Source organism: Ailuropoda melanoleuca, chromosome 16, assembly GCF_002007445.2.
Source record: "Ailuropoda melanoleuca isolate Jingjing chromosome 16, ASM200744v2, whole genome shotgun sequence".
Classification (NCBI taxonomy): Eukaryota; Metazoa; Chordata; class Mammalia; order Carnivora; family Ursidae; genus Ailuropoda; species Ailuropoda melanoleuca.
In genome coordinates, this window is record NC_048233.1 from 85,255,022 (window position 1) to 85,278,588 (window position 23,567).

General features: G+C 56.8%; 1 protein-coding gene across 5 annotated transcripts in view; it reads right to left on the minus strand.

Moving 5' to 3' along the window:
- Position 1: 1 nt before the first annotated feature.
- SPTBN2 (spectrin beta, non-erythrocytic 2) overlaps positions 2-23,567 on the minus strand; it is a 37,523-nt gene continuing 13,957 nt past the window's right edge. For 3 of the 5 annotated variants that reach the window (XM_034645432.1, XM_034645433.1, XM_034645430.1), the window contains 30 exons: positions 21,655-21,767; positions 21,335-21,522; positions 20,025-20,142; positions 19,359-19,517; positions 18,732-19,034; positions 17,454-17,610; positions 16,391-17,261; positions 14,714-14,851; positions 13,589-14,345; positions 12,737-12,939; positions 12,269-12,359; positions 11,888-12,034; positions 9,468-9,731; positions 8,023-8,247; positions 7,616-7,705; positions 7,010-7,270; positions 6,794-6,924; positions 6,373-6,577; positions 5,483-5,857; positions 4,542-4,786; positions 4,308-4,446; positions 3,952-4,036; positions 3,476-3,672; positions 2,981-3,123; positions 2,820-2,895; positions 2,690-2,740; positions 2,249-2,469; positions 1,778-1,951; positions 1,193-1,235; positions 2-862 (listed from right to left, as the gene is read on the minus strand). In XM_034645432.1, coding sequence (XP_034501323.1) covers positions 629-862; positions 1,193-1,235; positions 1,778-1,951; positions 2,249-2,469; positions 2,690-2,740; positions 2,820-2,895; positions 2,981-3,123; positions 3,476-3,672; positions 3,952-4,036; positions 4,308-4,446; positions 4,542-4,786; positions 5,483-5,857; positions 6,373-6,577; positions 6,794-6,924; positions 7,010-7,270; positions 7,616-7,705; positions 8,023-8,247; positions 9,468-9,731; positions 11,888-12,034; positions 12,269-12,359; positions 12,737-12,939; positions 13,589-14,345; positions 14,714-14,851; positions 16,391-17,261; positions 17,454-17,610; positions 18,732-19,034; positions 19,359-19,517; positions 20,025-20,142; positions 21,335-21,522; positions 21,655-21,767 — 6,404 coding nt within the window. In that variant the 3' untranslated portion in view covers positions 2-628. The remainder of the gene's footprint in view (positions 863-1,192; positions 1,236-1,777; positions 1,952-2,248; positions 2,470-2,689; positions 2,741-2,819; positions 2,896-2,980; positions 3,124-3,475; positions 3,673-3,951; positions 4,037-4,307; positions 4,447-4,541; positions 4,787-5,482; positions 5,858-6,372; positions 6,578-6,793; positions 6,925-7,009; positions 7,271-7,615; positions 7,706-8,022; positions 8,248-9,467; positions 9,732-11,887; positions 12,035-12,268; positions 12,360-12,736; positions 12,940-13,588; positions 14,346-14,713; positions 14,852-16,390; positions 17,262-17,453; positions 17,611-18,731; positions 19,035-19,358; positions 19,518-20,024; positions 20,143-21,334; positions 21,523-21,654; positions 21,768-23,567) is intronic. The other 2 variants (XM_019808543.2, XM_034645434.1) reach the window with 2 other exon arrangements.

Consider the following 23,567-nt stretch of genomic DNA (forward strand, 5'->3'; position numbering starts at 1 on the left):
AAGCAGTAAGAGAAGCTGAGCTGTTTAATCACCTCCTTGGCCAGACTCAAGGCTGTGGCTGCCCCGAACCACTCACACCTGGAAGCCACTGAGCGTCGCTGGAGATGGAGCGGCCGATCGAGTCAGAGGATGTTAGGATGGGAAAGGGGAGCTTCGCGTCTCTGACTCAGTCATCTGGCAATCTTGCCCCCAGGTCCTGCTTCAGCTCTGAGAGGTTCCTGGCTGGTCCCCAGGGGCAAGGAACTGAGGGGCATGTCCTAGCTGCGGTGGGAGAACGACCTGAGGCAGGGGCAGCCATTCCCACATGGCCTATGTGGAGGGAGCAGTGCTGTCTGCACCTGGGTCAGGGTTGGGGTGTAGGGCTGGGATAGAGGGAAGAAGTTGGGAGGTGGGAGTGGAATTGGGGGTCGCCCGGGTCCCACCACCAGTCTGGAATTAAATAGCAGAAGAGGAGCGTTGCCCTTGGGAACACTGACTTGTCCTCCGAGACAGTTCCTGGTGATGGGCTGACCTTGGCAACAGACCCTAGCAGCAGGCAGTTGTCCTGACAAGAGGGTGGTCCCTGTTGACAGTCCCTGGCAGTTTCCTGAACAGACGGAAGAAGCTGGCCTGGGAGTCTTGCCCCCCACTACTTGCTCTTCTTGAAGAAGCTGAAGCGTTTTTCTCTCTCTCGTTCTCTGCCGTCCTTGCTGCGAAGTACGACAGGCCCCTCGGCCCCGACTGGTGACACGGGGGGCATGGTCATGGCCCGGGTCATGCCCCGGGCGGCACTGGGCACCGCTGGCTCTTCAGGCTCTCCGGAGGCAGAGGACGCGGTGGCAATGGCGGCATTCACCACCCGCAGCCATGAGCTCATCTCTGCCTGCAGGGGGCACAGAGAGACAGGTGGTCAGCTACAGGGCCGCTGTGAAGCTGGGGCCCGCAGACAGCTGGGACGCCTCCGAGGAGCAGGCAGAAAAGCGACGGGACTATTCCATCTCACTGGAGAAAAAGACCCCTTTAAGACGGGGAACGGGTTTTTGGGCGCCTCTCACCAACATCCAGGTGGCACAGGGTGAGCTATCGATCACGAAGAACGAGACACTTACTCAAGGAAAAAGAGATGAGAGGGAAGAGAGGGGAATCTGCAACCGGAATGTTCTGAGAATGGCGCAGAGAGATGGGAGCGCGGGAGGAGCAGGGGCCAGCTCACCTCATCCTTAGCCTGGAATAAATATTCTTTTCCATCCTGTAAGCTGTTGGGAGAAAGAGAAATGTCAGGGCAGAGCTGAGAAGGTGGAATGGCCACCTGAGAGCTAGGGAGAGCTCTGTTGCCAGCCCGAGAGCGGCCTGGGGAACACGCGGCTACAGCCCTCGGCGCCAGACCGGACACGTTCTGCACATTCGTCAGATTCCCAGGACCGTGCAGAAGCAAACCCTTCCCATTTGGCTGCTGAGGCTCCCGGTGAGCTCACCTGCACCCCAGGCCAGGCCTCCTGCTCTGGCTGCTTGCTGGCAGGCAGGGGCAGGCCCCGGGAGGCCCCTGGTGCAGGTGAGTGCCAGCACCCTGCCTTCAGATTTCCCATCCTGGATTGTTTTTTTGTTTGCCATCGTCGGCAGTCAGGCCTGCATCTTGGGGCTCCTGTTCCCCTTAGTGTGGAATACAACCAGAACCCCCCTTTCCCTCATCTACATCGCTGGCCTCAAACACCGGGCCCTATAACTCTATTCCCTCTGCTCCTAGCTTGTGGCTCGCCCCCACCTCCCCGCCCATCCTGAGGGCACCTCCCACTCCTACCCCAGCTTGAAGACGTGTTTGCGCTTTCGGTAATCAAAGGCGACGCTGCCCTGGGCCCTGGCCAGGCTGACAGGCACTTCTCCGTGGTATGGCACTCCCGTGCTGGCTGCCTTTGCGTCCTTGTAAAAGCCGAGGCTCCCACGCCGCAGGACGCAGTACACATTTTGCCATGACCTGGGAGGGACCGTGGTGTAGGTGAGACGGGTGACCGGTCTCTGCGGGGCCTAGAACCCTGGGACTAGCTCGGGTGTCCGAGGACTGCCAGTGCCACTCCTGTCTTTGGGCTCCTTGTCTTTCCCCGCTCCTGCCCCTCCCCTGAGGCCCTACTCTTCTCTGGGTCTTCCCCTGTCCCAGAGGACCCTCCTCCTACAGGGCCCCTCTTCCTCGTCCTTCCAGGAGGGAATTGCAGGAAAGCCTCTTCAGAAGGCGGGAGCGGCAGAGGCCACCATGCTGGCCGTGCAGGCCCGGTACCTGTTGGCGGCCTTCTTGCCAAAGGCCTCCATCTCCTGTTTGCGACACAGCATCCCCTCCATCTGCTCCTGGGCAGAGAGCTCAGGGCCTCGAGGGGGCAGAGTGGCAACCCGGGCTGACTCGGATGACCTGCTCTGGGGCATCACAGGAGGGGCTGGGCCCCGCGTCCGGGGCTGCTTCTCTCCCCGTGGCCCATTGGCTTCGTCCCCAGTGCCGGACCCCTGTGGGGAAAATGGAAAACGATGTCAGCGTCAAAGGAGAAAATGGGAAATACCTCGCCTGAATGTCTTGAAGTCCAAGAGCTGGTCTTCCCGCCCCGTGTCCTTTGTCCTTTGGGCCCCCACCCCCTCCTATGCCCAGCATCACCACCACCTGACTCGCACCCCTCTGTACCCCTTCATCTCCCGGTTATTAACACCCACACCTGTGGGAGCAACTCACAGGTCCTTCTGGGAAGCTGCCCTGCTCAAGTCTCTGTTGTTCCAACAGGGGCTACAAGGACAAGAAGCTATAAGAAGATGTGCAAGGCGGGGGGGGGGGTGATGGGGGCGCACAGGGCAGCGGGGGTCACCTGCTGGGACTCTGCGTCTGTGCAGACTCCATTAACGCTGGCCTGCTGTGTGGATGCCGGTAGCCGGGGGTGGGTTCTGGAACAGCGGAAGGCAACAGAACAGTAAGCCTTCGGGTTGCTCAGACTCAGCCTCCTCTTTGCCCAAGTGTCCCAGCTCTCACCCGTCCCAGGCGGCGTCGGGAGCTGTCCGGCTGTCCGCCAGGTCTCCTTCAGGCCGACTGGCTGTGGGCTCTGGAGCAGGGGGCTGTTTCCTCCGTTCCTCCTCCTCCCTCTTTCTTTTCCGTTCCTTCTCCTGCTCCTCCAGCTGTCAAAACATTCTGGGATCAGAGCATAGAAGGTCTCATTTAAGAGGACCAGGGCACAAGGGAAAGCTGGCATGCCTCAGCTCTAGCCTGATGAAACAGAAAGGGTGGAAAATGTAATTCCAAGAGAAGGTGGGGATTAGAAGCCATGGAGGAGATGGTGTCTCAGTGTCACCCGGTGGGGGGGGTGGGACACTGATGGCTCCTAAAGCTGGGGTGACAACCAGCATTCTTGGCTCACATCTGGGAGAGGCTGGCGCAGTGGGAAGAGAAGACACGTCTTCTTCAAGCAGGAGAGCACAGGCCTGGGGCAGTGGGAGAGGGTGGGCATTCCTGGGGTCCCCCAGCCCTCACCGCGGTGAGCTTCTCCAGCGCGCTGAAACGCTCCTCCCAGGCCACCGCTGACTTCTGGAAGGCCTCGTGCCGCTTGATGAGGCTCTCAACTTCGTCAACTGTGCGACCCAGCTCAGCACTTCGCACCAATGGCTCTTGGCTACACAGCCAGGCCTCCGCCATACCCGCGTCTCTCCCAAATACGAGCACCTCCAGAACTGCAGGGGTTGGGAGGGGGTCACAGGGAGATGGCAGGTTAGAGCACCGGCAGGGCACTGTAGCCACAGCCCTTCGAGAACAGGGACACGGAGGAAGCTAGTGTCCCAGGGCAGGAGCACAGGGCAGAGCCAGGCAGTGCCAACGGTGGGCACCTTGAGTTCCAGGCCCAGGCCTCTTGGTCTCACATACGCTGGAAACTACAGGGTATGAGACCCCCAGCCCCTTCTCCTGAGGCCTGGGGCCCACAGCCAAGCTCCCTGGCCCCCATCGCAGCTCACCAAGCTGGAGCCAGTCCATCTTCTCCTGCCACTTGTCTGCTGTCTCCTGGCGCCGTGCCTGCAGCTGAGACAGCTTCTCTGAGATCTGGGGGGGCAGAGACGTGAGTTAGCCCCCAGTGGGACCTTTCCAGGGTCCCTGGAGGACTCACATAGGGAACTAGTAACTTCTGATGTCAGGAGGCAGACAGTTCTGGGAGAAAGTTGGAATGGGGAAGTCCCTGAACAGTACTGAGGGGAGAGAGAGAGATTTCTATGAAGGAAGAATGAAAGGAAGAAGGGAGACTCAGAGGAGAAATGAGCATTCAGGCCTCCCCGCCCCCGTGAGGACGGCCTGACGGCGCCCACCCCTCCCCCACCTCCTCGGCTGCACAGTGGCTCCTGGCAAGCAGCTCCTGCCCCGTGTCCACGCACGAGGAGAAGCGGTCGGCCCGGGCCTCAATTTCTGCCTTGATGCCCTGATGGTTCTTGATGACCAGGTCTGCGGAGGACACATCCCTGGGGGCAAAGAGACCATGTTACTGCTGTGCCCACGACCCTATCCGGCCACCAGTCCACAACCCTTGGAGGCCGCGGGGCCCCAGGGGCCTCACCGGGGCCGCTCCTGGGCATCCATCTGCAGGTTCACCCCATCCATCCACAGCATCAGCTCCCGGACGGCCTTGAAGAAGCGGAACTTGTCTGTAGTGTCCAGCAGCAGCTGGCGGCGGGCAGCAGAGCTTCCCTGAAGCTGGGTCCAGGCCTCGGCCACAGCCTGCATGTGGCGGCCGATCTCCTCGGCCTTGTCTCCGGCATAGGCCTTCTGGAGCCGGTGGCCATCGTCCTGTACCTGCTGGACCTGCAGGGCCCCGGCTCAGAGTGAGGCAGAGCTGGGGAGGACTCCGAGGAGCTGGGGTCTCCCAAGTCCTGGCCTCTGTCCTCCGCCTCCTGTCCATTTTACCAGCCCGAGAAGCAGGAGGCAGAGTGGGGGTGGCCGGCAGGGGGTGGGGGTTGCAGGGAAAAATGAAGGCTGGTGCCCAGCGTAAGCCTTGTCACACCCTGTCCTGCTGGGTCTCAACACAGGGCCTGGGGAGTGTGAGGGAGCAAGCCTTTAACAGGACCACTGGCCGGTTGAGCTTTTAGGGGCCTGGCCAGGACATGTAGGACCTCAAAGATTGCTAGAATGAGATCGTCAGCCAAGAAGGGACGTGGGTAGTGGCTGATTGGGTTTGAACGATTGGAGGAAGAAGCTCTGCTTATTTGGAGGTCCACAGCTCTAAGCTGGGTGGGACCAACAGGTGGATTTCAGTACAATATGAAGAATCTAGCCATTGGGACCATCTGAAAAGGTCATAGGCCCTCAAGAAGGCTTGTTTGTGGACGCCGTGGCTAGGTATCCCCTGACCAGAGAGGTTTTCCTGGAAGCGTTCTAACCTTGTCCGTAAGTGTCCCTCTAGAGGATACCATCCTCCTCACATTTCTGTGACCACCCCCCAACCGTTTCCCACCAAGTCTCCCCGGAGCCAGCCCCCAACTCGCCGCGCTGGGGGCGGACCTGGGCACTGAGGGCCTGGATGTCGTGCTCGAAGGCGCAGTGCCGGCGCTGCAGGGCCTCGGCCCCGTTGAGGTCGCGGCCGGTCCCATCGGGAAGCTGCTGCTGCTTGTGCTGCACCCGCGCCAGGGCCTGGCGGGCGCCATGCAGGAAGCGCTGCAGCTCGTGGGCTGCGGCCAGCACCTGACCCCGCGTGTCCAGCAGCTCGAGCAGGTCAGCCCAGGCCTCGTTGAGACTGTCTTTCCACTCGGCCACGGTAGCCCGGGCGGCATGGCCCCCAGCGATGAGCCCGTTGGCCAGTGTGTTGGCACCGTCCACACGCTCCTGCCCGATGGTACTCGTGTCCCGGGAAAACTCTCGGAATTTGTCCCGGAGCATCTGGAGGAGACACGGACAGTGCCGTCACGCTGGTGGACACAGTCCCCGCCTAACGGGTGAGTCTCCTCAGCCCAAACCGAGAACCCATTTCTCTCCCTACGTGACACGGGCCAAAACAGGTTTCTTCCACAGGGTGACTGGTTTCCATTTATCCCAGATGTGACTGATGCCCCCGGCCCTCAGCAAAAGCATTGGGGGTGCTTGGAACCTTTGGCCTTCAGACAAGGATATCCTAACTATGGTCCATATATCTGCCCTCATGAGGGTCCAAGCCCCCAAACTGCAGAGGAACCTCAAGTCCCCCATGCTATTGAGTTCTGTTGGGAAAGAATGATTGGAAATTTCCTTTTTGTCCACATCTACGTGCAGCCCCATGACCTCCATTCTGCACACTTCTTCAAATACCCAAGGACAGCTGCTCAGCCTGCTCTCGTGCACCCTGCCCCTGGACCCTCCTGGTGGGTTCTCTACTCCTCCCACGGCTCTTCTGCGGCTGGCGTCCACCCTGCACTCACAGTCACGTGCTCGTAGTCCTGGCCCAGCTCGTGGGAGGCTGCCACCACCTCGCGCTCCTGGATCCACTGCTCCAGGTCATCCAGCTCGCGGCGGAGCTGGCAAAGCCGCAGGTGCTCCTGCAGGCGCTCCCGCCGCTCTCCGGCCAGCTCCTTGAGGCTGGCATACAGCTTGTCCACCTGGGCTTGGCGAATCGATATCCGCGTGCTGCAGGAGCGGGGCAAGCACCGCGGGACTCAGGGCGCTGGGCTCTGATCCCTAGCCTGTCCCATAGAGTCCTGAGCCCTCTGGCCCCCCCAGCTACCTGCCAGGTCTCTGCTCGTCCAGCTCTCTAGACAGTTCTGTACGCGTGTAGTACCGAAGGCTCTGCACTCCCCGCACCACCCCGGAACCGGCTCCCGTCCCCGCAGGGACTGCGCTCACCTCTCTGGGTGGTCGTGGTCAATCATGTCTTGGCTGCTGGCTGCCAGCTGGTGGACGGTCTGAGCGTAGTCGGCCAGGGCTTGCTCCAGCCCCTGATGCTTCTTCACCTCTGCCTGGGCGCTGAGCTCGTCCTGGGGATGACAGCGGGCATCAGGGAGGAGGGTCTGTGGGGAGAGAGCGGCAGCCCCGCAGCCTGAGCTCTGCCCTGCCTCTCACCTTGGCTTTCTCCTGGCCCATCATGTGCAACTCCTGCTCCCCCATCCAGGCCTCCGCCTCGGCGGCATCACGGTAGAACTGCTGCGCGCACAGGGCCGCCTCCAGCCGCTTTCCTCGCAGCTGCAGCTCACGGCCGAGGCGTTTCCACATTTCCTGCAGCTCGGCCAGCTCAGGACCTGCCGCCACCGCGCCCAGAGCACGCTGCCGCTCCGTGAGGTCCGCGATCCGGGGCTCATGGCCCTGTATCTCCTTCTGCAGGGTCTGTCCACGGTGGCAGAAGAGGACACTTTGACGGGGACCCCTCATCCTCCCGTCCCCCTTACACCTGCTCCACGCCCTCACTCCCAGTGCTCTTTCTCCCTGCGTCCTCCTCACTTGCCCCCTTCTCTGGTCTCAGATTGTGTTGGTAGCACCCCTTCAATCCACCAGATCTGCTACGGAGGGAACCACCCTCCTGCGGTGAGGGAAGGCCCACCACTGAAGTGTAGGATTACACATAGCCTCAAGGGGAGCCAGAGAAACCCCAAGGTTTTTTTAAGAAAAGACAAACTTCTGAGTCTGGGAGGCTCTTGGGACCTTTTCTTTTGCCTGTAGACTTGGCCTCACCTGGTTTTTCTTCATGAGAAGCTGGACACTGGGCAGGTCCTTGCCATGTTCCATGGAGCTAGCCATGGGCAGCCGCTCTGTCACCCACAACTGCATGAGAAAGAGGGGGTCAGCGGAGGTCCAGAGGGCAAAGCAAGAGTAGGGGTTGGACAGTGGGGAGACCTGGGGGGAGGTTTTCTAGGGCTCCTGGTAAGTGTGTGCTGGGAACAGTCATCTCTAAGTCTGGGGTAAAGAGACCTAGGAGACAACCCAAGAGTCCCTGGAGGGTCTGTGTTCAATGGCAGAAGGAAGAGAAAACAGCACTGCTGGCATCTCCCCAGCATCCAGGAAGGAGACTAGAAAGCGAATGGCAGGGAGCAATTTGCCATGATGACAACTCTTATCCCATCCCAGACTCAGTGACTCACAATCTCGTCCTCCACGTCCCGGTGGAACTGGTGCTGCTCACGAGAGGCTTGCAGGCGCCGGCAGCGCTCCTTCATGGGCTGGCACAGGGCCCGGAACTTCTCCTCCACGGCCCTCGAGGTCCTCTCCACCTCCCCCGCGCCCTGGTCCTCCTGGGCCAGTGCCGTCGCCTGGGCCTGGATGGCTTCCACCTCCTTCTCTCGCACAGCCATCTCTCGTTCCAGCATCTGCAACCCAGGGAGGAGGGGAGGGTGTCAGCGCACGTCTGCCTCCAGACTCAGAGGAGATGCCAGTCTCTGTGTCGCCAATCAAGATTTCTTACCCCCGGGGTTCACCCTAGGGAGAGCGTCTCCTCATGGCCTAGCTTGGTGGATCTCAAGCTTTAATATATAAGAGTCCAGGGGGCGGGGCTGTGAGGACTGGGCCAATTATCAGCTTACTGCCTGTCAGGCCCAAATTCACCTCGGTTCCAGGTACATCTTACCCAGTTTTGAGACGTTGCCACTGAACCCTGTCAACATTTCCCATCGCCCGCTGGTGCAAAGCTCGGCCTTGTGAGGGGGCGCTAGAGGGACGCCACGAGGCGCAGGAGGGGAAGGTGCTATCACGGTTCCAGTGTGCCTTTCTTTCTGCTCCTGGGGCACAACTGCCCGTGGTGTGCAGGAAATCCAGGGCTCTCGCCCTCCAGCAAGTTCTGCTGGCATCCCAGGGGCAACTTCCTGCTGGCCAGTCTTGGCCTGCCAGCTTTAGACCTGCTTGGTCCCTTGATACCCTGGCAAAGTTCTACAACATCCCTCGGGCCTCGGCCCTCTCCACTGAGGTCTGAAACTCAGCTTTGGGGTGGTGGTGGCGGGGGGAGGGCATCTTGTTCCTCCTCGGGTACCCCTCCTCAGCCCTGGAAGCAGTAGCTGCTCCCTACCTCTGCTATTCTGTACTCTCTACAGCAGGGATCAACAAATCTGGCCCCCTGCCTGTTTTTGTAAATAAAGTTTTATTGGCACACAGCCACACCCATTACACATATAATTTTACATATTGCCTATGGTGGCTTTTGCCCTACAAGAACACAGTTCTTGTGACAGAGATTGTATGACCTACAAAGGCCAAAATGTTACTGTCTGGCCCTTTATAGAAAAATGTTTTCTGATTCCTGCTTTTGATTTCTCTTTACCCTTTTTGGTAGTTAAACACCTTTTACTAATTGATACTTCTTTTTAACCAAGTTTCCTTGTTCAAGTTAGAGTATGGGTTCTGTCTCCTGACTTTACTCTGACGGATACACGCTCCTAGAGATTCTCATACGGTGGCCCATGGACCTCGCTTTGAGAACTGCTGGGAAAGATGTTGCCTGTGAGGCCTGAGAATGGCCGCCTAAGTCTCAAGAGATACAGACTCCCTCCTCCTTTCTGCTGCGGTCCACCAATCCCATCACAGGCCTGCAGAGCACCTGCTGCTTCTTGAGCAGGATGTTGACGCTGGTGAGGTCCTTGCCATAGTCATCGGAGTGCAGCTGGGCCTGCAGGCTCTCCAGCCAGCTCTCCAGCGCAGAGCAGCTCTGGGCAAACAGCTCGGCTCGGTTGGCATCGAAGAGGCTGCGGGCCTTGGCCTGGGTGGTGCTCTCCAGCCTGTCCCAGCGCTTGTGCAGGTCCTCCAGCTTCTCGGACACCAAAGCTTTCAGCTCTGGCTTCTCGAGGGTCAGCTCCCGCCCTTCCTAGGAGGTGAGACACAGAAGGGGTCAGTGTCAGAATTAGATACCACTGAACTTCATGGGTCAGTAGCAGACCAGGGAGCTAAAGGGCAGTAGGAAACTGAGGTGTAGGCAGTAATTCCAAGTTCTTGGGTATTCTCCACAACACACTCATCTCAAAGGTTTCAAACCCCTACTAAACTGCAACCCACGCCCCCCCTCCGCCCCCCTCCGCCGGCACTACTGACCACGCCCTACTTGTTCAAGGTCCAGCTCAAACCTCATTTCAACGAAGAAACCACAGAGACCTTTCCTATGTTGAGCTCCCTCGTGCTTATGGCTTCTGGGGTTGGGCACACATGGTCTTGTGGATTTGCCATCCTCTCCTGTTTCTCAGCGAGTCACCCCTCACCTGAGTTATGTACACACGACCCCTCCCAGCCTTTCTGCTTGAGGACTTTGGTGGCTGGGGAGGTGAGGGAAGCATGGTCTCTTGACCTGCACGCGAGGCAGACCAGAAGTGCCTGAGAATTACTGCCCTAGGAAGCAGCCCTCCACCAGTGACAGACCGGGAGCTGGCGGACAAGTACTCAGCGTCCTCGTGCCTTGGCCTTGACCGGGGTAACGGTGACGCACGTTCTATGCTGTCTCCCCAGGTGCCTCATTTGGACTGAGTGCCAGTTGCCCACCGGGGTGACTGTCACGGCAGGGGACCCATTGTCGAATGCCTTTCCTTTTCCAGCCCAGCTCCCCACTCCCCTACTGGTGTTTTCTGTGCTCATCTCTCATATCAGTGGGCCGCACTAGAAGCCTGTTTCAGGGTCCGCTTCCAGGAGAACACAAACCACGGTGCTGCCTTGAGGCCATTTTATGCACGGCTGCCAGGATGAAGGGTCAGAGCCTAGCGGTGCTTTGCTAACTTCAGGGATCTTCAGCACAAGCCACATGTTGACAAGTGATCAAGGCTTTTCATGACCTGGCCGACCAGGCTTTTCCCAGCTTTTCTTCCAGGGGACCCCTTTCCACATTCTGTGTTCCTGCCAGACTGACTTACCCCTTGTTCCCCTACAGGCACCCCACTTCCATGCCTCGGGCTTCCTGTTTGCACTGTTTTCTCTACCTAAAAACATCCTTCCTCCGGTATCTCTGCTTGTCCAAATTCTACTCATCCTTCGGGGACTGCCCTGGAGGCTCCTGCCTCTAGGATTCCTGTACCTCCTCTCTCCTCGTAAACAAATATTTATTGGCACGTAGCTTTATGGGCACACACAGAGGGCCCAGGCTTTCTCAGGCCTTCTCTTACTGCGTTTGCCATATTTAACAGAGGTGTTTGTGGCTCTGTCTCATAACCTGGCTGTCGTGTCATTCCTCAAGGGTGGAGCCAGCAGCGGAATTGCCTTCCTTCCCCCTCTGAGTGCCCAATACGATGCTCTGCATATAGTAGCCCCAAGTAAATATTTGCTGAACAAACGGAAACACTGGATACACACTGGTCTCCTCCTCTCCCCAACCATCATGCCCTTGAGGGAAGGAAAGTGTCTTTTTATATACCTTGCAGGGCGCTAAGCTCACATAACGTCACCGGGGGAAACTTGCTGAGTTGAAATAGTTTGGCCTATGCTCAGCTCTAGAGGAAGTGGTGGGTTTGGAGACCAAGAACCAGGAACAATAAGACTCAAAAGCAAAAGCAAGGGCTGGCAAACTGTGCTCCGTGGGCCAAATGCGGCACCCACCTGTTTTTATAAATAAAGTTTTATTGGAACACAGCTACACTCAGTCACCATGTATTCTCTATGGCTGCTCTTGGGGAGAGTTGAGTAGTCATGGCAGAAACCGTGTGGCCCGCAAAGCCGAAAATATTTACCATCTGGCCCTTGGCAGAAGTCTGCTGACCCCCACTGAAGAGTGACAATACATTCTGCTCCCGGCCCAGGGGTAGTTACTCCATCGACCCAAAGTGGCAGTTTGGCTCCCTACGAATTTGTGCTTTCCCAAAGTTCTGGAGTCGCTGTCTCACAGACCTCAGACTTTTGTTCCCCAGACCACAGGTTTCCATCTTGGAGGTTTGGCACCAGAGACCCCATGACCTCTAACCCCGGAAGAACCACAGCCTGAAGCCAGGATCCTGTCCGAAGGCGGCCCCGGGGCTCTCTTCTTGCTGTTGCTGTCACACCACTCACCTTGTCGACCTTGTCCAGCCAGTCTTTGTTGGCAGCCAGCTCGGCCATGAACGCCTGGTGCTTCTGCCACTTGGTGTGCAGGTTGCGGGCCTCGTCATAGGACACGTCCTGGGCTGTCAGCATCTTCTCGTCAATCCACAGCTTCAGCTGGACCGAGCACAGAGCAGGGGTGAGGGAGGGCAGAGCGTATTTTAGAGGCAGTGAGGCACAGGGGGTGGAGGTGAGCTGGGAGAAGCGGTGTGTGTGGGGAGAAGCTGCGCACGGGTCCGCTTACGCAGGGATCCCGCGATGGATGTATTCTAGGCTCAGAAAGCCGGGGCATGTTAGCAAAGGGATGGCTGGGGAATGTCGGAGGGGACATGGGGGAACAGAGAGCCTCACCTCGTGACAGTCCTGTAGGAAGTGCTGCTGCTCTCGGTTGTCCCGAAGACGGCCCAAAAGCTGCTGCACCACTTCCTGATTCTTCTTGTGTCTGTAATGACAGTCCCTCGTGAGGCCCTCGAACTTGCTGTTAAAGGGTTATGACCCTCTACCTAACCTAGAAGCTTCCGGTCCTCTTGCTACAGGGCAATGCCTTCCGGGAGTGCTGCAAGACAAGCCGGGATTACTGATGTCCGGCCTCCAGCTAGGCCAGTGGACTTCATCTCCCCTGGTGCGGGAGAGCAGAGCTTTCCAGCTCGTGGCTTAGTCCCTCTCTGACCATTAAGTTCTTCCTCCCCTACTTTTCGTCAGCCCCCACCGCCATCTGTCTGCCTGTCTGCATTCTCCAGCTTCATCAGTGAAACAGGCCAGGCTGTTCTCGCTCACTTCCCCCCCGGGGCTCCCATTTACCCACCGTCTTCATCCTACCTCCTCTCGATGGAGTCGGCCTTCTCCTGGATCTTCTCCGCGTGGATGTTGCCTGCAGACACCAGCTGGCGCCCAGCCTCCAGCAGCCCGCGGATCCGCTCTCCGTTGGCATCCATGGTGCTCATGAAATCTTCCAGTTTTTTTATGGCAGCATCAGCAGCTTGGAGCGTCCCCGGCATCTCCGTGTGGGACAACACGTATTCCTGTGTGGGAGGAGAGGTACGCAGCTCACTTCTCAAAGGCACTTGTCGACCTTTTGGAAGGGACCTACCAAAAGGATGTGTCAGACATGGAGGCCAACTGGGGAAGGGAGGGTGGATGGTCTGGCTCTAAAGACAGTGCGGGGCGGGGGGGGGGGGTTNAAAGACAGTGCGGGGCGGGGGGGGGGGTTCCTGATTAGGCCATACGCTCACAGAGTGACAAGGGAGCTAGGCAGGGGGACCTTAACAGCCCAAATCCTGCTCCAAATTATTTCTGGCCACCGATTTGATTTCACAGTTACACAACTCAGGTTTTCTATTTCTTCTTAAGTCAGTTTGGTAAGTTATAGTTACATTTTTTTTTTAAATTGTAAATTTTTTTTTTTTTTTTTTAAGGTAAGCTGTACGCCCAATGTGGGCCTTGAACTCACGACCCTAAGATCAAGAGTCACACACTCTACTGACTGAGCCAGCCAGGCAACTACATTTTTTTTTTTTTACTCCTATATTTTTCTCGCATATTTTGTCTATCTTGGTTCCTCAATTACTCCACCCGCTGCCATTTCCTCCTCACCCACCTCTCTTGTCCACATTTCCCTGTCCCCGGTCCCCTCATCTTCCTGGGCGGGACTGTGTGTCCCCGGGCTCTCACCTGGCTGCTGAGCACACCCTCGGCCTGGCGAGCATCCCGCAGGAAGCCTTGGAAGCCATGGGCCTGGGCTAGGCGGCCTTGCCGGCTCTCCCACATGCGGCCCAGCTCCTCCCAGCCGGTGCCCAGGGCTTCCAGTCGCTGCCGTAGGAAGAGGCACTGCGGATCAGCCTGGTCCCGGGTCACCTCCTCACCCAGTGCCCGGAGCCGGCTGTATTCGCCGCGGGCCCGCTCCACCTCTCCCCGCAGGGCTGCATGTTGAGCCAGGAGGGCCTCTGCCTCAGGCAGGGTGGCTGGCCCTTCTTCAGAGGCCACCGAGGTCTGCGTGCGACCGAGCCACGCCTGGAAGTCATCTAAGCTGCGCAGGAAGTCCTGCAGCCGCCGTGCCTCACCCAGTGACTCTTCTCGGCGTCGCATGGTGGCCCTCAGGTCTTCCCAGCCAGCTTGGACCTCTCCAAGCCGGGCGTTGATGGCAGGGGCTTGGGCGGGGTGGCCAGCGGCCAGGGCATTTGCCTCTCGAGTCAGTTCGCCCACCCGGGCGGCGATGGCCTCCAGGTCCCGCTCGGTGCCGGCCAGCTTCCGCTGCAGTGCCAGCACCCCGGCCAGGTCATTGCCCAGACCCTGGGTGGACTCGATGACCTTGGTCTTTTCTCTCATCCAGGCCTGGGTCTCTGTGCACTCTAGGTGGTAGTTCTGAATGCTCAGGGCTGACGTCAGAGCTTCCTTCTTGCCGTCAGCCAGGGTCCGAAACTGCTGCCACCTGAGAGCGGAGGGAGGGTCTGCTGTCTGGAGCGGCTCCGCTTCCCTGGGCTGTCCGGGTATATCTGGAAGCTTCTTCCCTGCCTCCCTCTCCTTTGGGATATTCTACCACCTGCTTCTGCTGTGTTAAAGAGGCTGCTCCTGGCTCATCCTCCCTTGACTTCTTGATTGCTCCCTGTCCAGGCACAAGCCTTTTTGGACTATCTTCACCCCTTTCATTTCTTTCCTCATTTCCCACCTCTGCCCCACAACATATTCCAGATGGCCTTCCTTCCTCCTTTTTAGCCTCTGTACCATGCCCTATAGGACTCCCTTCTGGCTGCCATCCCCATCTGCCGGACCCTTCTTGGTTCCCCTCCCCAAGCCCACCTGTGGTTGAGCTGCTTCTGGGTATCGACAATGCTGTCCTTGCTTGGGGGTTTGGCCTTCAGCAACTGCTCTGCAATGTCATTCACGGCAGTAATCCGGGCTGCGAGGGCGTTCATCTCAGGCTCCAGGGTCTCAAACCTGAGCAGGTGGAAGAGGGTGGAAGAGGTGGCCACAGGTCATGGAAGCGGTGATGCACCAGCCCACCTCCCCTAAATGCCCAGGAAAATGCCTCTCTGTCAACGTGCTGCTGATTTATAGAGCCGCGGCAAATCTTAACCTATGAGGTCTGCAGTATCTGTGGGTCGAGTGGGGAGCCCCAAGTCTACTGGCCCAGACCAGGAGAAAAACAATCATCTCTAGAGTGACTCAATAAGATGGTGGAAGTTAATCATCAGGAACAGTTGCAAAAGCAAACTGACGCCTGGCCCGGCACCTCGTTCTTTATGAGAACTGCCCTATTCCTCTTGGGACTGACCCCTTAGCCGCCTACGTGGGTCCCATCCTACGACCAGGTGTTAAAAAACGAATTGATAACCAAAAATATTTGTTTGAGTGATAAGGATGTGAAGCATAACTTCTGTGATATTCTCACAGTCTGCAAACGGTTTCTGTAAAGGGCCAGATAGCAAATATTTCAGGCTGTGTGGGCCATAAGGTCTCTGTCATGAGTATTTAGCTCTGCTGTTGTAGTGCAAAAACACCAAGGATGGTATGGAAATGAATGAGCTTGGCTCTATTCCAATAAAGCTTTATTCAAAAAAAAAAAAAATAGGCAGCAGGCTGGATTCGGCCCCAGAATTATAGTATGCTGATCCCTATCGTAGGATATCTTGAAAACTTAAAAAAAAAAAATCTTTAAATACATTTTTAAAACCACCAGGAAATTTGACTATAGAATGAGTAATAGCTGATATCAAGGAACTGTTCATTTTGTTCTATGTGGTAATGGTATGGTGGTTCTATAAGAAAAATGTCCTTTCTGAATGATTTTAAGATGCATTATTCTGTAAATAAAGCCACTTGATGTGGTTAATCAGCATACCTGTCTAAAGGTTTGTAACATCAAAGCCTCAGCTATTTGAAGTCCACACATATAATTAAAAAATAATTTACTATATTTGAGAATACTTCTTCCTATTTCTTAGAGGACACATCGTGGGGAACACAGAAGTGAAATGATAATCTGGGGATTTGCTAATTTTTAAAATGAAAAAAAAATCAAATATAGTAAGATCCTGACAATTACTGAATTCGGGTGATGGGGATATAAGAGTTTGTGGCATGTTTTCTCCTTTTGAGGATATTTGACATTTTTCATGGAAACAAAACCCAGACAACCGTTAAGACTCGAAGAGTTGGGGGCACCTGGGTGGCTCAGTCGGTTAAGCGTCTGCCTTTGGCTCAGGTCATGATCCCAGAATCCTGGAATCAAGCCCCACATCAGGCTCCCTGCTCAGTGGGGAGCCTGCTTCTCCTTCTGCCTTTGCAGCTTCCCCTGCTTGTGCTCTCCCTCTCTCCCCTTTCTCTCAAATAAATAAATAAGTAAATAAAATCTTAAAAAAAAAAAAAGACTCAAAGGCTCATAGCAAGAGCAGGTGGTTTGCGGGGGGGGGGGCACTGCCCACACAGGCCGTCCCACTCACCAGCCCTCCTGCAGGGCGTCTGCAGGGGTCCTACCTTTGCTGCACCACCTCCAGGTCCTCCAGGCGCTCAGGCAGGGCCAGCCCATTGAGCCACTGCTCCTTCTCCTCCACCCACAAGCCGCAGGCCCCGGCCTCGCTGAGCATGGTGTAGAGCGCCAGGGCCGCTTCCAGGGCCCGCGCGCGTTCGCCTGCCCGGGCCTGCAGCTGCTCATAGTGCCGCTCCAGGCTAGGCACCCTGCCCTGCACCTCTGGTGTGCGGCTCAGTGCAGGGGGCAGGGCAGCGGCCTGTTCCCTCAGGGCATCCAGGGCTGGCCTGTGGCTCCGGATCTCCTCCTCCAGGGCCCGATGCTGTCGGGCCAGGGCCTGCGTGGAGAACTCGTCGTGCCCCAGTTCGGGGCTGGACACCAGGCGCAGCGCATCCACCAGCCAGGCCTCCATGTCGTTTGCGTCGGCCTGGAACTGGTAGAGGCTGGCGGCCTGGGCGAGCCGCTGGGCACGCTCCTCTGCCAGGGCCTCCAGCCGCTCCCACTGGGCCTGCAGTTCGGCGGTGCGGGCGGCAGCCTGGCCAGCCCCGGGGTGGCCCTCGGCGACTAACTGCTGGCCCTGTTCCAGCGTCAGCTTCAAGGGCCCCAGCCGGCCAGTCATCTCGCCCCGCAGGGCCGTGTGTTTGTTGAGCAGACGAAGGACGCCAGTCAGGTCCCGGCCAGTTTCTGCTGAGGCCAGTAGGTGCTGCTGCTCGCGAACCCAGGCCTCGGCCTCACCCACCTCCCAGAGGAAACGCCAGAGGCGCCGGGACTCCTCCAGCCGGGCCCTCCGGGCAGCTGCTAACTCGCACAGCGCCTCGTAGCTCCGCTCCAGGGAGGCCACCCGCTCCGACACCAGCTGGGGGTCGCATGGTTTGTACTCTGAAAGGTCGGGGCGGAGGGTTGAGGGCTGTAGCCCAGCCATCCTGCTGCCCCCCTACCAATCCCTGGTTCTGAATCTCCACCCTCTCCTTTGCTCCGTCACTGCCCATCCGCCCCTCATCCTTCCCGTCCTGGTTTTCCCAGATTGGCTGTTCTCCTTCCCGCCCCGCTCGGCTCCTTCCCAGGGTTCACCTTTGCCTGGGTCGCAGAAGCGCAGCGCCGAGGCGCTCACGGCGCGCACCCTCTCCGCCTGCACGGCGATGTCCGCTTCCACCAGCTCGTGCAGCTGCAGTAGGTCCTCCACTCCAGCCAGATGCTTGCCCAGGTCAGGAGACTGCAGCCGGCCCTGCTGGGACAGGTGGCGTGCCCGTGCCCATTCGGGGGCCCCCAGGTCCCCCACCCCCCCACCAGGCCTCTTTCAGGCCCACCGCACGCGGGGGCCAGCTTCACTCCCTTTCCCTGGATCCGCTGCACCTCGCAGCCTCCTTGGGTGGCTTCAGGGCTCACACCCCAATGAGCACAGCCGCTCCTGTCTGTCGGCCCCCACTCACACATGCAGTGACACCACAGTTCTGTGCCAGCACCCCAGCGATCTTGTACTCAACTCCCCTCCTGTGGAATGACTGACTTTCTTACTAAATCTTGCTTCCAAAATCTCCGTTCTGACTCATCTTCTCAGCCCCAGCATTATCACCACTCTCCTGCGGTCACAGCTCAGCCCCCAGCACCCTGGCAATTCCAGGGTCTCTCCAGGCCCACTCTCACCCCCATCCCTTGCCTAGATCACTGCACAGCTTCTAACTGGCCCATCGGCCCCCACCTGGGCTGTTCATGGCCTTCCTTCACATTGTGGTCAAAGTGACCTTTAAAAACATGAAGGCAGGAAAAAAAAAAAACATGAAGGCAGAATCATCTCTCTCCTTTCCAAAACCTCCTGCTCACTCTCAGTGCTCCACGTTACTCTGAACAAGACCCAAACCCCTGAGCAGGCCTGGCAGGCCCTAGGGGAGCTGGCTGCTCCCACCCTTACCTCATCCATCGCCCCTCCTGTGCTTGCAGTGCCCTGGCCCTCCTTCCTATGCTGAACACAGCACGCCTGTGCACGCCCAAGGCTGTCCCTTCTGCCTGCAACATTCCCTGCTCACATCTCCCCGGGCCGGCTCCTCGTGTTAGTCTGCGTTTCCTCAGAAGCCTTCCTGGACCACTTCGCCACGTGCCCTGCTCAGTTTCCTTAAAGGCTCTATGTCCGCCTGCTATTTTGCGTCATGATAGGCCCATGGGTTTCCTCATCGGCCTCCTCCCACTAGAACATGAGCCCTGCGAGGGCAGAGCCCTGTTTGCTCTGTGTACCGGCACCAGGGTCAGGGCCCCGCATGGAGACTTACTCCACCACTAAGGTGTGCCAAGGGCTCGGACCCCCAGTCGCACGGCTACAGCCCCACGCCCCTCGCCCCCTCGTCCCGCCGTTACCTTCATCTCTTCCATCCAGTCCATGAGGTAGAGCAGGTCCTGGAACACCTTCTGCAGCTCCAGGTTGAGCAGGAGCCGCTCCCGCCGCGCGGCCACCATCTGCCGCAGGAAGTCCCAGAGGCGTGCCACGTTGTGCTGCCGTGCGGCGATGCGCTTGATGTCATGGTAGCGCTCGGCGGCCAGCTCGGCGGCCACAGCATCCACAGCCTGCACCCGGCCGCTGTAGGCCACGATGTCCGTCTCGATGGCCTCGTGCTTCCGCACTGCCGCCTCGACGGCCGCCAGCTCCAGCCCAAAGTTGTCCTGGGGCAGATGGCAGGCGAGGGGAAGTGGGGGAGCTCGGGCACCCCATCTCTGCCCGCTCGCCCCTTCTGCTCTCCAGGGCGCTTCCGCCGCAAGATGCCAGCTTCACAAGGTGACTGTTTCCTCTCTATCCTGTCCCATCCTGTCTCCCTTTCTCCTGTTCAAGCCTCTGGCCCCTGGTTCTGGGGACTCTCGGTCTTCTTCTCTGTGTGATGGATTCCTTGTTTCTTTAGCTCCCCACATAACAGGCCTCCTAACCCACCACTCTCTCTCTCCCACTTCTCCTGCCCAGACTGCACAGGCCAAGAGCCCCCCCTGCTCTACCTGGGACACAAGGCGCTGGTTCTCGCTAAGCCAGGTCTCCCGCATGGCAGCTTTACGGTCAAAGCGGGCGGCCAGCTGCTCCAGCTTCTCCTGGCGGATCAGCTCAGTGCGCAGGGCCAGCTCGCGCTCGTGCTCCGCTTTCTCCAGCCGCTCCCAAGCCTGCGAGGTGGGGGACAGGATTGGTGCTGAAGGACCAGGGCTTAGGAAGTGAGGGTGGGGAGGGATCATTGGGACTGGGGGGGCACGTGACGAGTCCCAGGGAAATTCGGTCTAGTGGGTCTGCGGGATATGGTCAGTTAGACACTTATGCATGGAAGCATGAGAAACGGACAGCATGAGTGCCGTGGAGCACGTCTGCTGACAGATGAGGACTGGAGGGGGAAGGGAACAATGAAAACCACTGGATTTGTTTGTGGTGGCGGGACTGTGGGTGAACCCTATTACTTATATCCATCTTATGATATTGTCTGTGAAAAAATAAAACAAAAGTAGAGAGAGTGAATTGGGGGCATGCCAAGCAAGATAAAGGACTGGGGTCTGGTTTTATGATGGGCACTTGCATGGAGAGACAGAGGGAGGAGGAAGGGGAACAAGCGTTCCAGTCCGGGCAGTGGGGGCTGGTGTTGAGGACGGGACATCTGTGGGGCGGGGAGGGGGGCTGTGCACCTTGTTGATGTCAGAGATGAGCCGGCCCTCGCGTGGCGTGTACACCTTCTGATTGTTGGCCCGCAGCTTGCTCTGGATGGTGAAAAGCAGAACTTCCAAGTTCCCCTTCTCGGTGAACCTGATGCAGGAGGATGCGTTGGGGTCAGAGTCAAAGGCCATACAGGCCCCGGGACTCTACGTTTCAAAACGAGGTGTCCTGTGGTGCTTTTCTTCTCATCAAAGCATACATGGTCTCAGTGCAAAAGCCAGAAAATATGGGCAAAGCAAAAAGAACCTAATTTTACACAGATGGGATTATATCAGAACCACGGCTGACGTTTGCTGAGGACTCACCCACCGCGAGCCAGGCTCTGCTCACGTCTGGTTCTCACTGTTACCGTGTTCTCTTATCACCTTCATTTTCCAGATGTGAGAATGGAGGCACGGAGAGGCTGAATAAGCTGCCCAACGCTCACGACTGCTCGACTGCAGAGCCAGGATTTGAACTCAGGTACTTTGAACCTGAACATTTGCTCCCTGCCGTCTACAAATCAGCAGTTCTGTAAACTGCTTCTTCGTTTCCATTTCATGAACATCTTTTCATGTCAGTAAGCCCATTTCTTCAATGTTATTTTCAGCGGCTCTCCCATGACTTACTATTCTTTCACAAAGGTCAGGTGAGTGAACATCCTGGAAGCTCTATCTTTGTTTGGTGCCCAGAAGAGGGCTTTCTGGGTCAAAGGGCACACCTCAAATCATTCTTGGAATGTGTAAGAACAGATGTTTTCTGGATTAGTATTCGTTCTGGAGCTGAAGCACATTAACTCCAAAGGAGCTCAATAATAGGCAAACAGAACTTATAGCATGGACTGTACAGAGCAGCCTACTGGCGATCCCACACTTGAAAAAAGTCCATTTCTAAGGCAGGTAAACAGTCCGAACCTTTGCAGTAAGCACGGCACCAGCCACACTCCTGTGTGGCTGGTGATGACCTGCCCGTCAGATCCAATCTCCCCCGTCCCTAAGCTGGGATTGGGTTCTGGGACACCTGGCCAGTAATCTTATCTGAGTGGATTGCATGGACTCTACCTACCATAGTAAGTACTTCCGCAGCATAACCTTTTTTTTTTTTTTTTTAAATGGTATTATCATTTTAAAAATTTATCTTGGAACTGCTTCTGGCACTTTGAGCTGGGGGAAATGAGCCTTCACTGCATTTACGTCCTGCCAAATTTCCCTCCTGCCAAATTTCCCTCCCAAAAGGGCACCCTAATTTTGGTTGCTTCTGCCATGAACATGGAGTGCAGCAGGGGTGGCCCAGGGGCACCTACTTGGGTGGCTTCTCCACGGTGCGGTAGGAATTGAAGGACTGTAGCTGGTTCTGGACCCCACTCAGGGAGTTGGCCAGCTGCCGGTCATTGAGGGTCACAATTGTCTGCTCAATCCACTGCAGCAGCTCCGAGGCCAGGGACTCATACTTTTCCACTAGGCGCTCGGCCTCCATGGCATGGTCCAGCACCTGCGAGACAGCAACAAGGGGGTCCAGCCTACGGGGTCTCTGGCCCGGCCCTGCAGCTCCCCCATCTCTGCTTTTGGGGAGGGAGACCCCTAGGCCGGACCTCTGTTCCGACGGCCCCATGGCCGGGGGTACCTTGCCAATTCTTTTGCCTTCCACGGCCAGGGCCTTCATCTTGGAGAAGTAGTGATAGTAAGTAGCCACGTAAGTGATGATTGATTTCTCGTCTGGTTGGTCCACATTCACATCTGAGAGAAAGGACCACTCAGGTCAGGCATTGATGTTTAGAGATTAGAAACCTGCCTCCCAGAAGAACACCTACAACTTGGATCGCTGACCCCAATCCCAAGGCCCCCCACCTCAGCCCTCAGAAACCGACACCCTTCCAGTTCCTCTTAGGGCAAAATGACAAATCAATCATTTGGACCAAAAGGACATGAAAAAGCTAAGTTTTTTCCCCCCTCCTACAAACAAGCAGAGGACAAAATGCAGAAGCCCGAGGAGGCTTTTACCCAGTGTTTCCAATGGAGACCAAAATTAGCTGTTGAGGGCAGGAAAGGCAAGAAAAGAAACAGTATTTCCGTTTGGGGATGAATCTTGTACTTAGGGGCTGGAAAGATGTCTAAGAAATCAGTGGATCTGGCAGCAGCAAGATGGAAGATACAAACTAAGCTTCTGGAAGCTGGGCTGTTCGGAGGGATGGGCCCAGCGAGCACCAGCAGTTCTCAGGGCCATCCCGGGGCCCGGTCATGGCTGTTTCTGACCTCGATCCCAAAGTTCAGCTGTGAGTCCAAGGAGGTGAGCGTCCTTCAGGCAAATCAGCTTCTACCACAAAGGCCAAGGCTGGGACTTGAAATGCCTGGGTTCTACGCCCACATTCAATAGATTCTTTTTTTTTTTTTTTTTTAAGATTTTATTTATTTATTCAACAGAGATAGAGACAGCCAGAAAGAGAGGGAACACAAGCAGGGGGAGTGGGAGAGGAAGAAGCAGGCTCATAGTGGAAGAGCCTGATGTGGGGCTCGATCCCACAACGCCGGGATCACGCCCTGAGCAGAAGGCAGACGCTTAACCGCTGTGCCACCCAGGTGCCCCAGTAGATTCTATCCTACCTACAGGGAGGACTATATGGCTGGAAGCCCTTGTGACCCCCTCTGAAAGCCCACAGGCAAGAAGGATACACTGAAATCAGGTTATAAAATTACAGGAGACTTCGCGTTACTTAAACATTCTTTATCGTAACTCTGTCGTTCAAATGCTTTCCCAGGAACCTATGTTTGCCCGACTTCCACCACTAGTTAGCTGATGTGTCACTCTGGCCTGAGATGGGGCTATGGTGGGATGGAAAACTGGGAGAAAATAACCAAGACCCAAGTCTGCCCAGCGAGCTTAGGAAGGAGCGTTTCCAGCAGGGAAGCCCCTTGGCCTTCCTCTGCCTCCTTTTTCTTTCTTTCTTTTTTTTTTTTAAACTTTTTTTTTTTTTAAGATTTTATTTATTTATTTAAGATTTTTCCTTTTTCTGGCGGCACCAAGACTTCTCCCCCTGAGACATGGCTGAGAAAACAGGTCTGGAGTTTGGATCTCTGCTCCACCCACTGTATGACCTCGGGAAAGTCACTTAACACTGTGGGTAGGTCCCCATCTTCTCTTCCATAAACTGAGGACAATCATGGTCCTGATTTCCAGGGGGTGTTGACAGGATTGAGTTAATCAAAGCATGTTGAGTGCAGCGCCAGGTCCAAAATAAGAGCCCAGGGGCCGCTGCCAGTCTCACCAGCATTAAGATCAGAACCACAGGGGCCAGTCAGCAGGTCCCGCTGACCGTAAGGCCAGAGCTGGGTAAGATCTCAGGGTCATGCAGCTTAAAGTAGAACTATAGAATTTTGGAGTAAGAAGGGCCCTTAGAGACCACAGAGAACAATCTTCTCATTTTAGAGACGAGGAAAAGGAGCCACAGAAAGGCTAAGCAACCAGCTCTAAGTCACAGAGCTGCTCCTTGGTGGGGCTGGCAGAGAACCACATTCCAGGGCTCTTTCTGCCACAGGGCT